An 18,823-nucleotide genomic window follows, 5' to 3' on the forward strand; every position below is an offset into this window, starting at 1 on the left:
TATGGTTCATCCTAAGGCTGAGGATCTGTAATGGAATATGTGGGTGACTTTGTGACTGGTGAATGAGAGGAAAAGGCCTAGGAAATAATCAGACAAGAGAGGCAGGAGCCCCAGTAGCTTAAGAGTTAGAGAGAGAGACACTTAGGATGGGTCTGCTCTCATTTTTCCAACGATTAAAAGTGGCAACAGAAAGTTCATAATTGGAAGATTTTTTTTTATTTCTTTTTGTCACAACAGTATACACAAACAATTTTATGTAGCCTTACAGTAATTTTATATATTTTCATAATTAATTTCAACTGATGGATTAACACTTGATTGATTAAAAAAGTGGACACTGGTAAGTTATTTTAAAGTATTATGAGTCTCCAGATGTTAGGGAATAGCATGAGAATTAGTGAAGTGTCCATTGATCAATTCATTTGAACACCCAGATTTTGGGTGTGTGCAGCCTAAAAAACTCAAGGTCATCTGATTTTGCATTTGTTCAGAAGAAAAGCAACTAAAGTTTGTAGGGGTCATTGTCACTTTGCAGGAATCCATTCATTCAATATTCAATATTCATTTATTTTCAGTCTGGAGGTTTTGCTGAACTTCCAGCCTTAGCATGATACCCAAAACTAAATTGCTTCCAGTAGGGATAACCTGGTAGTGCTAATCAACCTTATGCTATAGGAGAAATGGGGGTTTTAGCTAAAGCCAGAGAAGAGGCTAAAACAGTATCCATTCTGAACTACTCTTTTCAGCTATACAGTATGGAGGTAGGCACAAAAACACTATTTACAACTCCAAATTGATCGGTCTGTTTACTTACAAGCTCCTCTCAAAACATATCCATTATGCACAGATGAAACACAGAATCCAACAAGACAGAAATGCTCCAGGGGAATTGTTTGATTTAAACACACCCACCCCGTCCACAGTGCTGACATGGCGCTAATATCAATTTCTCTTTTGCAGAAACAAGTCATGGCTGTTTCAGTATCTTTCTGGAGATCCCAAACCCCATTTCTCTCTTCCCTTTGAATATTAGAGCATATTCATGTGCATTCTGTGCCCCAATGGATAGTGGGCTCTTGATGTGATCTGGTGCAAATACAAATGTAACTCCGCTCTGCTAGAACAGCTCAGGCCAGAGCAGAAACAGGCAATCTCTCTGAAGACTGCATGCTTTTGAAATTTCAGAAAAACACAAGGAACCAAATCTAAACTGAGGTGGAGGTTAAAAGGCAGAAGAGAATTGCCATCCTTCATCTCAGATGATGGCCATATTCACCCAGAATGTCCCCTGCTGTTTCGTAGCATGGCCTCTGAGCGCTGGGATCATCCAGCCTCTTTCTCTGATCTTTGCAGGTGTCCAGAACCTGATTCATGTGGGTGCCTATCTTTCTCTCATCCTCAGAACATCTATTAAGTGGGACTGGATACTCCATGCCCAGCTGCCCTGCGTTTCCTCCGCCCATAGCCCATGGGATCATTTGTTCCCTTGTTGTTCTTGTGGGATTCTTCTTTTTGGTTATTGCCTCCATAACGGTAAAGTAGATTGGCCAGGTTCTGGATCTGGCAAGTTCCAAGATGGCATCCACGGGCAGGAGGTGAAGCCAACACTTGTCGGGGCACACGGTGTCCAGGAACAGAGCTGCTGGAAGAAAGAGAATGATAAGAAAATGCTGGAGTCTCAAGGTGTGTTGGGGCTTTGGCTATGAATGCCTTTAAAATGGGAAGAAGCAAGAACTAATTATTCATGTTCTTAAATTTGGGATTGGGTGTGATTAAGGTTTGAAATCACATTTATTTTTATTTTATTTATTATTTATTTATTTTGTCGAGTACATATTAGATAATATACATAAGTATAAGTTGAAATTGAATACATAAAATGAATACAACTAAAGGGAACATTAGGACGAGGATGGTAGGCACGCAGGTGCTCTTATGCACGTCCCTTACAGACCTCTTAGGAATGGGGTGAGGTCAACAGTACAGTTTAAGCTCAAAGTTTTGGGGGTTTGGGGAAGAAACTACAGAGGCTGGTAGTACATTCCAGGCATTGACCACTCTATTGCTGAAGTCATATTTTCCGCAATTGAGTTTGGAACGGTTCACTTTAAATTTGTATCGATTGTGTGCTCATGTATTATTGCGGTTGAAGCTGAAGTAGTCTCAACCATCTTATGCATCTCAGATCCCATTTTGGAAGGGGAAATAGCCTAGAAATTAGGAAGCCTAGAAGATTTAGATGGTTTACTAAGTCAGGGCACTTCAAACTTCAGCCTCCATCATTTTAAACAAGCATTCCCTTTATATTTTAACCTATCCATAGAGTTTCAGTTTGGGAAATATCTAATCCATCTAGTAGCTAAAGCAAATGTTTAAGTTACTGCAACCATAAGAACAACCTTATCCAGATTCAAACAATCAATTCATGTAGCTTGTTATTTTCTATTGTAGGCTCATTTGGAGTCTGGGATGAGGATCTGTGTGAATGCCTCTAGCAAGTGCATGAAAAGCATTTAGCTGAAGTTATTAAGAGTCCCTAATTAATTATTTACCCACACTGTCCAATACGTTTCACCAATAATGCATTTGTCTACTGGGAAGGAATTAAAACCTAACTGACCGGAAGGGCAGATAGGAAGTCACTCTGCAGAAAGCATTTTGCTTCTTTTTTCTGACACAAAATACTATTAGATATGTGGTCTATAATGTTAGCTGGTATTTAACAATCTTTCATTAGGAGTGCCAATTGGGTAACATTTGAAGGGGCAGAAAACTTGGCTTTCCAGGGCTACTTTTAGTACTGGAAGAGATGGGGATGAATGAGGTGGAATGTGGGAATCGGATGGGAACAAAAACAGGGAGATTCTATGAAGCTTTATCATCTTTCCCATCCTAAACAAATTTCCCCAAATCAGCCTAAAATAAGGCTACCCAAATCCATTTTTTGTTAGAATGTTAGTATTGCTGTGTGAAGGCATGGAGGAGATAGGGCGGGGGAAGAAATGAAAGACTTCTAAGGAAGTCCTCCAGAAGTCAAAGGACTCCATCAGCTTCAAATCATGTTATAAGTATCAACACTTTTAGAGAACACGAGGTTCTCTGACTCCATTTTTTAAAATGATATTCATATTAAAAAATAAGAGAGTTATCAGGGCCTCTTGTGGCTCAACAGGCTAATGCAGTCTGTTATTAACACAGCTGCCTGCAATTACAATTACTGCCGGTTCGAGTCCCACCAGGCCCAAGGTTGACTCAGCCTTCCATCCTTTATAAGGTAGGTAAAATAAGGAGCCCGATTGTTGGGGGCAATAAAAGTTGACTTTGTATATAATATACAAATGGATGAGACTATTGCCTTACACAATGTAAGCCGCCCTGAGTCTAACAAAATAGCCGCCCAGCTAACAAAATAGCTAGATCCATACATCACATCAAGTTCTAAGTTTATCTTCTTCTGTATTGGTTCCATATATTATGACAATATATAAACTCAGATAGTTTTATAAAACAAAGTTTGTATTAGTCATCCATTTGCTACAGGCCAGGGGTGAAATCCAGCAGGTTCTGACAGGTTCTGGAGAACCGTTAGTGGAAATTTTGAGCAGTTTGGAGAACCTGCAATTACACCTCTGACGGGCCCCAGAGTGGGGTGGGAATGGAGATTTTGCAAAATCCTTCCCCCAGAAGTGGGGTGGGAATGGAGATTTTGCAGTATCCTTCCCTTGCCATGCTCTCCAAGCAACACCATGCCCACCAAGCCATGCCCACAGAACTGATAGTAAAAAATTTGGATTTCACCACTGCTATAGGCTATGCACTATGGTCAGCTTAGTCATGGGTAACTCTGCTATGCAAACACAGTTCATTACACTTACCTTCTGAGCAAGTTCAGTTGATCTCTTTCTTGCACCAATTGTGCCCATGTGGAGGGTCTTTCCTCTAATCCCAGATCAGATTCCCGAGTGGCTCTACCATTTACTCTTCCACCAATCTTCAAGAGTTGTTCCAGAAAGGAAGCAGCAGGAGGGGGTTGCCGCCTGTAAAAAAAAGTAGGGAAACTTCTTTACAGTTTCAGTCTTATAAAGTTGATGCAGGAGAATCTTTTCTCTTGTAGGTCTCTTCTTTAACCACATCCACATACTGATTTTGCTCTTTACCTGTCTGTCATTCCTGATGTCCTCCAGAGCTGACATGAAGATGTTGTCAACCAGATGAGCATCAGAAAAACTTTTCTTGAATCCATGATTCTGATCTGGAGAGAAGAAAACAAAGATGAGTCATTAGGGCATCCTGGCTTAATATCAGGAGAAACAATGAAGGTGCCTCTGAAAATGTAACAGTAGCCTTTCCTTCCTTTTTGATAACTGTGAGCTTCCATCTTCAATTAAGGTATAATTTTCAGATGAGTTTTTACTCCAGCACAGACATATTTCTTCCTTCGGGGATAGGTGGCTGGATGTCTTGCAGATATTTTGGATGGCATCTTCCCCCTAGTTCCTGCCATTGACCCTACCCTTAGGAACTGATGAGAATAAATATTCAAGCTATTTAGAGGGCATCAGGTTACCGATCTTTTCTATGTTATCCTACTAAAAGTGAAATCCTGATCAGTTTCAATATTCATAGCTTAGTTTTAAAAAATGCTGCCACTTTTACCCCTGTAGCTACTACAAAAGCCCATGTGGCTCACAAAACCTTTAAGCAAGTCCATATGCCATTTGAAAAAAACAACAACATATGAGTCTCAAAGGGAAAAAAATCCCAGAGGTATGGAGATACTGACCTGATATCTCTGGTGAATCAAGCCCAGTTGGTTGCTTTTCCTTCTTAGAAATCAATTGGTTTTCTCTGAGAATAGCAGAGTGTTTGTGTCAAGCTGGAATGGGAGTATGGTATATATGCCACTAATCAGGAGGTGGGGCCAATGAAAGAGATGAGAAGTTTTGCAACTGGACAGGATGAGGGCAGGTCCTTCTGCTTGTTTGCAAGGCAGGGTCTGCATCCTCTCCCTGTTCCCAGTCACGGCTGCCTCCATGCTTCCAGTCATGCACTGCACTGTCACACTGACTCATCAAGAACTCAGGCATCCTGTCTGACACAGCAGGGGTCTCGTTCCCTTTATTCATGTCCTTGATACCTACTCCTGACTTCCCATAGACCTACCTATATTATACAATTAGTAAATACAGTTCCAGTCTCCATGATATTCTTCTCCACATCCTGTGCCTTGAGATTTGAATACCCTTAGATCTGGTTCTCTCACATGTAAATTGTCTGGAATAGAACTAGGAAAAAATATTCTATTCTTTCACTTCTATGCCAATTGCCAGGAAGGAAAATGGGGGAGTATTGATTTAGCTTAAACTGCCTGATTTTCAGTGGGTTCCCCTAATGGGATAGCTGCACATTTCTAAACTCTATCAAGATGCCCTATATTGCACAATCGTAAAGCCCTTGTTTGCTTTGGAGCTTTTAAAGTACCTTTCCTTAAATTCATGAGATAATATGATGTTCAAAAATAATCTAATGGACTCACTCTTAATACAGGTAGACATACAATTCCCTCAACGCTGTCAAACTATTTACTAAATCTCCACTACTATTAATCTTCTCATAGTTCCCATCACCAATCTCTTTCCACTTATGACTGTATGACTGTAACTTTGTTGCTGGCAATCCTTATGATTTATATTGATTTATATTGATATATTGACCATCAATTGTGTTGTAAATGTTGTACCTTGATGAAGGTATCTTTTCTTTTATGCACACTGAGAGCATATGCACCAAGACAAATTCCTTGTGTGTCCAATCACACTTGGCCAATAAAATTCTATTCTATTCTATTCAACTTATGACCACAACTGAGCCCATAATTTCTGTTGTTAAGTGAGACATTTGTTAAGTGAATTTTGCCCCATTTTACAACCTGTTTGCCACAGTTATTAAGTGAATCACTACAGTTCTTAAGTTAGTAACAAGTTATTAAGTGAATCTGACTTCCCCATTCACTTTGCTCGTCAGGTGGTCACATATGGCACATGACCCCAGGGCACTATGATCTTCACAAATATGAGTCAGTTCCCAAGCCTCTGAATTTTGATCACGTGACTTTGGGGATGCTGCAAAGGTCGTAAGTGTGAAAAATGGTCATGTCACTTTTTTCAGTACCGTTGTAACTTCGAATGGTGACTTAACGAACTGCTGTAAGTCGAGGGCTACCGGTATATATAAAAACATGTGTTCCTTTTTTTAACCTTCAAACAATCTAAGTAGGCATTTTAGCTACAAAACAATAATTGCCCCAATAATTCTACCATGTCCACAGCTGAGTAAATATGATCTCTTCTTAAAGTTTACCAATCTACCTACTGCACAGGAACAGACGGAAAGTATATCAGACAAATGTATTGCTGTGCAATTGCACTACAAAGCAATGAGCCGGGATAGCTCAGGCAATAGAGAAGCCTGTTATTAGAACACAAAGCCTGCAATTACTGCAGGTTCGAGCCCGGCCCAAGGTTGACTCAGCCTTCCACCCTTTATAAGGTAGGTAAAATGAGGACCCAGATTGTTGGGGGGGCAATAAGTTGACTTTGTAAAAAAAAAAAATATACAAATAGAATGAGACTATTGCCTTATACACTGTAAGCCGCCCTGAGTCTTCGGAGAAGGGCGGGGTATAAATGTAAACAAAAAACCAACAACAACAAAAAAGAGAGTTATTAAGCAGCTTGCCTCCTGGACCCATGAGTGCTCCAAAGAAGGTTGACAGCCATTTGTTTGGGATGGTCTGATGATTCCAACTTTGAGAATGAGTAAAATATTAAAATATTAAAATATTAAAAGACTTTTAATACAAACTCATAATTTTAATACAAATAAAAATAAATAACAAAAATAGTAAAAAATAATAACAAAAAAATAAAAAAAAGTTTGTATTAAAACTCATAGTTTTAATACAAACTCATAAGGGGCGTGCATAAGAGCACAAAAGTGCCTACCGTTCCTGTCCTATTGTTCTCTTCATTATAGTATTATATGTATACTTTTACTTATACTTTTTCTTATATATACTTTTTCTCTCATGATGGGTTATTTTTATGTTGATGATTGTATATACTGTTGTGACAAAATTAAAAAAATTTTAAAAAAAAACTTCCCAGTTTTTTTCCCACCTTATGATTCTATCAACTCAGAGGTCCATAGAGGGCATAGGGAATGTCTCTGAGAGATAGGAGAAACAGCCATTACTGAGGCAATGATCATATAAAATGGGACCTGCATTTGGAGTAAGAACATAATATGCGTAATAATGATCCCTAGTTCACACATAAATAAAAGGAGGGAGAAGAGGAGTGAATATTCTGGGCTGCATAAACAGAGGGATAGAATCAAGATCACGCGAAGTGTTAATACCACTTTATAATGCCTTGGTAAGGCCACAATTGGAATATTGCATTCAGTTTTGGTCACCACGATGTAAAGAAGATGTGAAGACTCTAGGAAGAGTGCAGAGAAGAGCATCAAAGATGATTGAGGACTGGAGGCTACAATACTGCAGGAACTGGGTATGTTTAGTTTAATAAAAAGAAGGACTAGGGATGACATAATAACAGTGTTCCAATATCTCAGGGGCTGCCACAAAGAAGAGGGAGTCAAACTATTTTCCAAAGCACCTGAGGGTAGGACAAGAAGCAATGGGTGGAAACCAATCAAGGAGAGAAGCAACTTAGAACTAAGGAGAAATTTCCTGACACTTAGAACCAGGGGTAAAATGCTCCCAATTCAGACCGGATGGCCCAATCCAGTCGATGTGGGCAGGTGGTTCGGAGAACCAGTAGCAAAAATCCCTGCTCCCCCTCCCCCACATGCCCAGCTGAGATCATCAGAGTTGGGTTTTTTTTAACTTTTAAAAACTTTGGCCAAAAATATCTTTTTAAAAGTAAAAAAAAAGCCTCTGATGATCGCGTGACTCAGCTGGGATCATCAGAGCCTTTTAAAAGCATTTTTCTACAACCTATTCATCTGAAGAGGTTGTAAAAATGCTTTTAAAAGGCTCTGATGATCCCAGTTGAGTTGCCTGATTGTCAGAGGCTTTTTTTCTTTTAAAGGCAAAAAAAATACTTTTAAAAGAAAACAAAAGCCTCTGACAATCAAGTAACTCAGAGGGGATTGTCAGAGCCTTTTAAAAGCAGTTTTTTAAAATGCTTTTAAAAGTAAGGGAAAAAAAGTTGGCCATGCCCACCCAGTCACATTACCCACCACCACCACCAAGCCACACCCACAGAACTGGTAGTAACAAATTTTACATTTCACCACTGCTTAGAACAATTAATCGGTGGAACAACTTGCATGCAGAAGTTGTGAATGTTCCAACACTGGAAATGTTTAAGAAGATGTTGGATAACCATTTGTCTGAAGTGGTGTAGGGTATCCTGCCTGGGCAGGGGGTTGGACTAGAAGACCTCCAAGGTCCCTTCCAACTCTGTTGTTGTTGTTGCTGTTGTCGTCCCAGAATTCTGGGAGTTGAAGTCCACAAATCTTAAAGCTGCCAAGTTTGGGGAGCCCTGATATAGACTTTACTATAATTGTTATTAAACTTTACAATAACTGTGGCACTGGCCTATATGACAAGTCTGGTTTACCTGATCTGTTGACAAAGCTGACATTTCTATCATTCTATTTTCCATCATAAGTAATACATTGTATAGAAGGGTTGGGAAGAGGGTCGGAAATCGATTAGTATGAGCATGGGCTTATAGGCATAATCTAATACTGACAGGAAGAATCTTCAGGTATCCTTCATCCAGAGTGCAAGGTGGGTAACCCTATTGCTGAGGAATGTTCTTCCTCTGCAAAATTAAGTTGCAAAAACAAATGGATCTAGCTCTTATTTAGAAGAGCTTTTCATCTATTATGGTATTCTAGCAAATGACATCACTACCCCATTCTAAATAAGGTCAGAGAGCTGCACCATTACTACCCACAGCTACAATTTACTTGCATCCCCAACTTCCAGAACTGATAATTTAACAGATGGACTTTTCTGCCTTACTGCAGAAGTAGAAATATTAAGGTACCAGTGAATCAACTTTCTTTCCTGCTAGAGAGTTCATCAGGTATGGGGAGAAAAGTCAAGGTGGCAGCCATGGCAGGGTAATGAGAATTCTACCTATTATAAATGTTCAAAACTTTGTTTACTTCTTCATAGCCCCCTCCCTACTGCCTCCCTCTCTTCCTTCCTTCTTCTCACCTTTACAAAGATTTCCTAGATATTCTCAGAAGTAAAACATAATTGCTATACCCTCACTAGTAGTTTTGGTGTTTTCCCCTATGCCATTCAAATGGTATTTCCTGTTCAAGGAAACAGCAAAGATAACTTGGCTCAAAATAGCCAAGCCTTTGGTCACAACTTCATTGATTACTAGGCAGCTGACCCTCAACTGGAACTGTACCTTCCAAGTTTCAATATTTCTCAACCTTGGCAGGTTTAAGAGGTGTAGACTTTAGCTCCCAGAATTCCCCAGTCAGCATGATGAGAAAAACACTGATCTATGCCATTATAATATTGTATGCCAAATTAGCCCTAAACTCTAGAACAACATTTGAAGTGGTGAATTTTTGGGAGAGGAGACCAATGGCTCAAAAGCTACAAAAATTGCTTGCTAGTTGCTTTCTCCTTCCTAAATGGTGCTGGATCATGAGTATTTTTCCTAAGAATGTAAAAATAGTTCTGACAGGAATACAAAAAACCAGGATCGGAAGATTTCACAGAAAAATGCCATCACAATGCCACAATCAAGTCAGACTTCTTCATCAAAATGATCTAATAGGTTTTGGAGAAAATAATGTGGTTATACGTGACTGCCTGTAATATGCCTTTTTTTTTTATTTTACTGTGGAGACGTGCAGTTGTGCTGAACTGTTTAGCCAGCTGCTTCTGGAAGAGGAATGACTCATATCTATGTATGTCTGTTAAAAGTAGAGTCATAGACCCTATCTTCGAAATTGGAGTAGAAAAATATCAGAAGCCATAATTATTATAAGAAGAGTGAGAGGAGACCATCATGAGTAAAAATGATGGGAGCCGAGGTCTATCCCAACAGGATTATCAGAGATCCAGCAAAATGAGGACTTCTCCCTTTTGTCCTCATGCCTCAATCTAAGAGGCACGGCCATAAAATAAGATATTGTCCAGTTTTTTGAATAGTTTGTATTTTATCTAAATTTTACATTGTTTTCACAACTGTAGTCATTCAAAAATTTGTGTATTGTTACCTTGTAAATTGTCTGCTTCCTTCCTTCTCTCCTTTCTTTCTCTTTGACATACTTGAAAGGCTTGATTTACGTTATTTATTTCTAGATTCCGGCAATTAGCTTCAATCCATCCCCTTATCAACTCATCAAATATTTCCATGGTGAAATTTGAGAAGGGCATATTTATTTATTAATTTAATTAATACGCCATCCATTTCATCAATAAGGCGACTCTGAACAGTTTCTTGACTGTAATCCCTTTTGATTCTATATTATTGCTAGGATATGTTCTTGAAAATAAGTATTTGTTGGAAAAATGTCCTTCTGTTCCTATTTAGATATCTGATAACTCTAATCCCAAATCAGGGAAGCAAGTAAAAACAGCAAAGCTTTAGTGGATTGTTTCTAAAATGAGGGAAGAACGTACTATTCTGGATCTCCTTATGGTTTACTCAGGACCTTTCTGACAAGCCTGCAAAAAAGCTTTTTTGGGACTACTGAACTTTTATGGCATCTTTTTGAAACAAAAGGCTACCATTGCTAAGCCACTCCATCGACTCCTGGTAAAGATGGTGACATGGACTTGGGGACAGAAGGAGAATGACGCCTTTACTGCAGTGAAAGATCTTTTCTCGTCCGACAGTGTCCTCATACAGTACACCGAAACCCTTCCACTTTTCCTGACCTGCGATGCTTCCTCCTTCGGAGTTGGAGCCGTCCTAAGCCACAGATTTCCAGATGGATCAGAGGCTCCCATAGCTTATTACTCAAAGACACTATCTCCAGCAGAGAGGAATTACAGCCAACTCGATAAGGAAGCCTTAGCTGCCGTTGAGGGAATAAAGCACTTCCACGAATATCTCTATGGCCAGAGATTCGAACTAGTCACCAACCACAAACCACTCCTGGGCCTCATCGCTGGAGACCAGCAAACTCCCACACTTATGTCACCCAGACTGACTAGGTGGTCCATATTCTTAATGGGATACAACTACAAGCTCATACACCGCCCAGGTAAAAGCATCACCAACGCGGATGCCCTCAGCCAATGCCCCATACCGGAATTCGTACAAGACCCCGCACCTACCACCTACGTCTTGCTGATTGACACAGATGAGACCAGCCCCATCACATCCATGGAGATCGCTGAACACACCAAAAAAGATATTATCCAAAGTCTTGAACTGGGTGTTGAGGGGGTGGCCACAAGGAAAAGCGGGAGACGAATTTACGAACTTTGAAAATAGAAAACTAGAACCGTCTGCCTTGAAGGGGTGCCTGCTATGGGGAGAGAGAGTGGCAGTTCCCCAGAGCTTACAGAAACAGGTACTAGACACCCGGCACCCGGGCATTGTGCGCATGTAAGCATTCGCACGGATCTACATCTGGTGGCCCAGTGTGGACCAGAACATTACAGAGTGGGTGGCAATGGGCATCCCCTGCCAGGAAACGCGACCAGCACCACCGCGAACGACCCCCAGGGACTGGGAGGCATCCAAGGGACCCTGGTCAAGGATACACATAGACTTTTCTGGACCCATGGGGGAACAAACATTCTTGATAGTGGTGGATGTCTACTCCAAGTGGCTGGAAGTCATCATCATGCCCACCAGCACAACGGAAGCCACCATAAGGGCACTGAGAAGGCTGTTTGCAACACATGGGCTGCCGGACATCCTAGTTTTGGACAACAGACCGCAACTGACCGCGAAGACAATCGAGGTATTTTGGGGGGACTAGGGATCAGGCACATGATGGTGGCACCTTTCAAGCTGGCCAGTAATGGGCAAGCAGAATGAATGGTCAGACTGACCAAGGAAGTCCTCACCCACAAGGGGCCGGGGAACTGGCAGAAGAAAATTGACCAGTTCCTCCTGGTGCAACACATCACTCCCAGCACTGTCATCAGTAGAAGTCTCGCTGAATTACTCATGGGACGCAAGCTGAGTCTCAGCTGGACCTTCTACACCCTAACTATCACCCCGACACAACTGTAGGGCACCACAAACTCAGCCGGGGGTTTGAGGTAGACGACCTGGTTTTTGCCCAAAACTAAGCGGGGCCTCCCACCTGGGTGCCGGCTAGGGTCATGGCTGTTACGGGTCCAAATCCTACAAGGTGGAACTGGAAGACGGTTGAGTATGGAGATGACGCGTTGTGTTGTGACCCAGACTCAAGCAGGTAGCAACAAATGCAGTCCTTAATGAAAATAGTCATTGAACCTTTGTCATGGTCAGATCACTCTCTTCTTCGCCTGGACTTTCTGACCGCCATTCACCACCGCAGGGAGACGGAGCCGACACGTTGGTTCCGTCCCAGGCGCCTGATGGACCCGGAGGGATTCCGGACGGAGCTTGGGCCATTCCCTGAGGGTCTTGCTCACAGCTCGGCTGAGGAACTTGTTGCAGCCTGGGAACGGGCCGCGACGGGGGCCTTAGACCGTGTCGTGCCTTTGCGGCCTCTGACCTGGCGCAGGTCCCAACCGGCTCCTTGGTTCTCCGAGGAGCTGAGAGGGATGAAGCGCCGGAGAAGACGCCTAGAGAGTTCCTGGAGGTCTAGCCGTTCGGAAGCTGATCGGACACTAGTGAAGTCCTATACTAGGGCTTACCTAGTGGCATTGAGGGAAGCGAGGCATAGCTACGCCTCCTCCCTCATTGCATCGGCAGATAACCGCCCAGCCGCCCTGTTTCGGGTGACTCGCTCCCTCCTACACCAGGGGGAGCGGGATGACCCGTTGCAGGGACGTGCTGAGGAGTTTAATGGTTATCTATACGATAAAATCGTTCAGCTTCGGGATGGTCTGGACCAAAATTGCGGTGACGCGGGTGAGACGGCTGAGGGTGGTCTTGGTGACATTTTATGGGATGAGTTTGACCCTGTGGCTCCCGAGGACATGGACAGGTTGTTGGGTAGGTTGAATGCCACCACGGGTTTACTGGACCCGTGCCCCTCCTGGTTGGTGCTGGCCACTCAGGAGGTGACACGAGGCTGGCTCCAGGCAATTACGAGCGCTTCCTTGGTGGAGGGAGTCTTCCCGGCCGCCTTGAAAGAGGCGGTGGTGAGACCCCTCCTCAAGAAGCCTTCCCTGGACCCGGCTGTTTTAGGTAATTATCGTCCGGTCTCCAACCTTCGCTTCGCGGCGAAGGTTGTAGAGAGTATGGTGGCATATCAGTTTCCCCTACACCTGGATGAAACTGTCTATCTAGACCCGTTCCAGTCCGGCTTCCGGCCCGGTTACAGCACTGAGACGGCTTTGGTCGCGTTGGTGGATGATCTCTGGAGGGCCAGGGATAGGGGATGTTCCTCTGCCCTGGTCCTATTAGACCTCTCAGTGGCTTTCGATACCATCGACCATGGTATCCTGCTGCGCCGGTTGGGGGGATTGGGAGTGGGAGGCACCGTTTATCGGTGGTTCTCCTCCTATCTCTCCGATCGGTCGCAGACGGTGTTGACAGGGGGGCAGAGGTCGGCTCCGAGGCGCCTCACTTGTGGGGTGCCGCAGGGGTCGATCCTCTCGCCCCTTCTGTTCAACATCTATATGAAGCCGCTGGGTGAGATCATCAGTGGCTTCGGTGTGAGGTACCAGCTGTACGCTGATGACACCCAGCTGTACTTTTCCACACCGGGCCACCCCAACGAAGCTATCGAAGTGTTGTCCCGGTGCTTGGAGGCCGTACGGGTCTGGATGGGGAGAAACAGGCTCAAGCTCAATCCCTCCAAGACAGAGTGGCTGTGGATGCCGGCATCCCGGTACAGTCAGCTGAGTCCTCAGCTGACTGTTGGGGGCGAGTCATTGGCCCCGATGGAAGGGGTGCACAACCTGGGCGTCCTCCTGGATGAACGGCTGTCTTTTGAAGATCATTTGACGGCCGTCTCCAGGAGAGCTTTTTACCAGGTCCGCCTGGTGCGCCAGTTGCGCCCCTTTCTAGACCGGGATGCCCTATGCACGGTCACTCACGCCCTCGTGACGTCCCGCCTGGATTACTGCAATGCTCTCTACATGGGGCTCCCCTTGAAGGGCATCCGGAGGCTGCAGTTAGTTCAGAATGCAGCTGCGCGGGTTATAGAGGGAGCTCCTCGTGGCTCCCGTATGACACCAATCCTGCGCAGACTGCACTGGCTACCTGTGGCCTTCCGGGTGCGCTTCAAGGTTTTGGTGACCACCTTCAAAGCGCTCCATGGCATAGGGCCGGGTTATCTACGGGACCGCCTACTGCTACCTAATACCTCTCACCGTCCCGTGCGCTCTCACAGAGAGGGACTCCTCAGGGTGCCGTCAGCTAGGCAATGCCGTCTGGCAACGCCCAGGGGAAGGGCCTTCTCTGTGGGGGCTCCCACCCTCTGGAACGAACTCCCCCCAGGACTCCGTCAACTTCCGGACCTCCGAACCTTCCGTCGCGAGCTCAAGACACATTTATTCATCTGTGCAGGACTGGCTTAGATTTTAAATTTATAGGGGTTTTAAATTGGTTTTAATATTTATATTTATATTTTAAAATTTGGCATTAGAATAAGTTTTTTAATGGTTATTTTAATGTGTATATAAATGTTTTATTTGCCTGTGAACCGCCCTGAGTCCTTCGGGAGATAGGGCGGTATACAAATATGAATAATAAATAAATAAATAATAAATAAATAAATAAATAAATAAAAATAAACTTTATTCAAGCAGCTGGGAATTGACCCATTCCCAGCGTCGTGAAACTCAAAAGAAAGCAAAGGCTTCTCACACAAAACAGTCTGTCATTATTTCCAACCTGGTCCAATTTAGATAATTGCCAAAGTCCTTTGCAGATAAGCATCTTGAGCAGAGAATGGAGAGCTGCCAAGGTCTTCTCAGAGAAACATCCAGAGCAGAGAATGGGACGAGTGCAGCTCCAACGTTGTTTTCCAGCAAACTGAAACACCGATGCCGGTCTCCTTTTAAACCTTATGGGACGGGCCAATTATCTCTTGGCCCTACCCCCGAGGTAACCTCTCTGCTTGAGCTGCTTCTGCCTCTTGGCAGCTCTTCTTATTCGGGCATTAGGGACAGGCTCTCCCAGTTCCTCCTTTTCCTCGCTACTCTTGGCCTCAGGAGGCTCTGGAGTCCGCATCTCACTCTCACTACTCTCAGGCCCTGGAGGCTCTGGAGTCCACACCCCATTTCTTGATAGCTCTGGCCTCGCCTCCACCTCATCATTGTCTGATTCCACCACCAGCACTGTAGGCTGCTGATGGACCACAACACATTGACCAACTCCTAACCCAGTTGGGAGAGTCCCAGTTAAGGAGAACCGAGAGAGAAAACGAGGGGAGCAACCTCGACCATTATGAGTCTCCACTTCAAGGACCATACAATTGCAAGGAAACCGCCGCCGGAGAACCAGTCCTGACTAACAGTGACCAAGACGACCTAGCCTACAATCTGGGAGGAGAGCATGGAAACTTAGCTGGGTCAGATGGAGTGCTGCGGGGTGGCTGGGACGAAAGCCCTCTCGACGCCAGGCCTGGAACTGCAACGCACCGGGAGGAGTTCTAGGCTTTTCCATTGCTGTCGGCCGGAGGAGCAACAGGTCCCACTTCACTCGATGGAAGCCAGAGAACAACTGAAGTGCGCAGGCCCAGTAGGACAATGAAACACCCCGCCTACCTGCGTGATTACGTGACTCTCGTTGAACACTGATTAGACACTCTTCCTTCTAGGAGGGGAGGGGTGTTACAGACGTACGGACGTGAGCAATTTGCCTAGCTGCCGCTGATTGGTTGTTTCAGCAGTGGGAAATTTAAAGGGCTGTCAATGGCCGGCTTGCATGCCAGAGCTCTATAAAGAGCGAGGCTCGGCAGCTGGCAAGGCATTCATATTTGGATTGCTGAGCGAATAAAGAGCTGAAAGTTCCTGTCATCTCTTCTTTGCACCAGATCTAACACTGAGGTTTCACAGAAAAGTAATATCAGAATAACATTACATATATCGCGGATGTCAAACTCACAGCCCACGGGCCCTATACACCACGTACTGGCCACGCCCACACCTGGTTTAGCAAAGGGGGGGAAAGTCATGGTATGTCATGTGATGACGCCATGATGACACGAGTTGGACACCCCTGACATATATGATGCAAATGACATAATTTAGATGTAATTTCCTAGTTAATATCATGATGCAGTCATTGTGGTTTGAACCTTAGCAGATACAATATATATTTTTACAGGCTCCCAGGATTATTTTCAAAAACGTATCTCTAGAAAAAATTGTACAAGTAATAATATAATAATATACAATAAACAATATTTTCTATCTCTCTACATCTTCATATGTGTGTCTCAAAGCATTGACATTTCTCATATAGCTGTTATATGCATCTTGTTTAAATAAACAATAGATATGGTTTTGTACCTCACAGTAAACATTCATTTTCTTCCAAGAGAAAAATATGATCTAAATAAAAAAACTGGAAAGCCATAATGTAACAACTGGATAATCAGAACAAAAAGTTTTAAATTTTATTTTTAATATACCACTTGCAGCTAGGAATATGGTAAACTCTAGCACACAATAAATTAAACTGAACTTATTTGTAAAAATGTCATACTTATTAAACCAAGTTCATACAATGTTATTAAACATCTGTTCCAACTTGGATGGAGGTGGGCAAGTGGCAGCCTTGCATCTGGCATAGGCTATAATTTTATCCATTTCTAGACAATCCATCTCCTCTGGGTCATTGTTTCAGAGACATTTCCTTACCTAAACAGAGAGAAAAATGACCAAGGGAGGGAAAAAAAAAACAGTGGGAGCAGGAGTGACTTCTAACTTCCTGCTAATTTTTCCACTGAGTTTTCTTGTGGGAATCTGAAAGGCAGCATCAGAAATCTCTCTTCCCTTCCCTTCCCTTCCTCCCCTCCTCTCATTCCCAAAAAGCAGGTAAATGGCTGTTGCTGGGTAGGAGAGGGAGAAGAGGTGGCATTCGACTGGTTAGGATCGGTTGGGGTGAATCAGTAGTGGCAATTTGAATTGGTTTGCTGAACCGGTAAATATCACCTCTGGTTGGCCATGCCCACCTGCTCGCCGCTTGCCCCGCCACTCCAGCCTTATATACGTTGCCTTCAGCACACGGCCTAGTTAATCGCCTCACAGTCGCCTCCGTGCCTTGCCAGCAGCTCACCAAAGGTAAGCATGCCACCCACTTGCCCTTGGGTTGGGGGTTGGAGCCCAGGGATGTGCCATTCCCCATGGCCTGAGCTTCCACCCCACTCACCACCCACCTTGGCCTGATCAGGGAACATGCCATTCCCTGGTTCTGGCCTTGCCCTGGAGCCACCACCCACTCACCTCCTGCCTTGGCTGGGTCGGGGAACGCGCCATTCATCAGTTCCGGCTTTGGCCTGGAGCCATCACCTGCTTGCCACCTTCTTGCCCTCTGCCTTGCTCACCTACCTTCTGTCGCCCTGTTGGGGGGGGGGAACACAGTGAGGCAAGGCCACCTTTTGTGGGAAGCCTCCAGCAATCGGTCATTTTCGGCTGCCTTCCGAGCAGTAGCTACACTGCAATGCCACCACTCTGGCACAGCAGGCTGTCCTAGCCAAATCTGGCTGTGAGCAGCACTGGCAGGCAATAGGGTGCACATGCACAGCTGGCATGGAGAACAGGGCAGCAACAGCGGCAACGGTCATGGGACAAGTCCCATGACATGTCCCGTGGCCACTGCTGCCATTGCTGCCCTGTTCACACTGGCTGCCATGCTCAGACCCAGCCAGGAGAACGGCCTGCTGTGCTGGAGGGATGGCATCACAGCAGAGCTGCTTGGAAGGCAGCTGCTGCAGTCTGTAAGGTACTTCGACGTGGGGGGGAGGGGAGGACCATGAAGGGACAGGTCGCAGGAGCTGACTTCAGAGCAGCTCCTCTGCAAAGGGAGGCAGAAAAGTCTGGCTTCTCTCTGCTGCAGCACTCAACGTGGCTGCTTCTCTTCTCGTTCTCAGCCTCATACACAGAGCAAACATGAGAAGGAGGCAAGAAGCAGCCAGGTGGAATGGTAGAAGACTTGGCCGAACTGTTGATTCTGTGGGCATGGCTTGGTGGGTATGGCTTGATGGGATGGTGCTGCCCCACCTTGCTGTGAGTGATGTCGAGTTGGCCATGCCCACTCAGTCATATGACCCTCCCACCCTAAGCCACGGCCCCCAGGCCAAACCCACAGAACCGGAAGTGAAAAAAATTGAATTCCACCACTGGGAGGGTGGGGGGATTGTCTGGGATACTGTCCAGGAATGTCGAAAATGAAAATCATGTGATCACAATATCAGCACAGTAGCAGCCAATAGCATGGAACCAGTCACAAATATTTACAGACCCCTCGCATCCTGGACATAAACTGTTTCAACTCCTACCCTCAAAACGACGCTACAGAGCACTGCACACCAGAACAACTAGACACAAGAACAGTTTTTTCCCGAAGGCCATCACTCTGCTAAACAAATAATTCCATCAACACTGTCAAACTATTTACTGAATCTGCACTACTATTAATTTTTTCATAGTTCCCATCACCAATCTCTTTCTACTTATGACTGTATGACTGTA

The 18,823-nt window shown here is 44.5% G+C and overlaps 1 protein-coding gene across 5 annotated transcripts in view; it reads right to left on the minus strand.

Moving 5' to 3' along the window:
• Positions 1-206: 206 nt before the first annotated feature.
• Positions 207-18,823, minus strand: part of LOC131198432 (pro-adrenomedullin-like) — an 87,797-nt gene continuing 69,180 nt past the window's right edge. For 3 of the 5 annotated variants that reach the window (XM_058183072.1, XM_058183071.1, XM_058183073.1), the window contains 3 exons: positions 4,158-4,252; positions 3,876-4,037; positions 207-1,642 (listed from right to left, as the gene is read on the minus strand). In XM_058183072.1, the coding sequence (XP_058039055.1) occupies positions 1,411-1,642; positions 3,876-4,037; positions 4,158-4,252 (489 nt within the window). In that variant the 3' untranslated portion in view covers positions 207-1,410. Of the gene's footprint in view, positions 1,643-3,875; positions 4,038-4,157; positions 4,253-4,783; positions 4,910-18,823 lie in introns of those variants that run through there. The other 2 variants (XM_058183075.1, XM_058183074.1) reach the window with 2 other exon arrangements.

The sequence above is a fragment of the Ahaetulla prasina genome, chromosome 4 (assembly GCF_028640845.1).
Source record: "Ahaetulla prasina isolate Xishuangbanna chromosome 4, ASM2864084v1, whole genome shotgun sequence".
NCBI classification, from domain to species: Eukaryota; Metazoa; Chordata; class Lepidosauria; order Squamata; family Colubridae; genus Ahaetulla; species Ahaetulla prasina.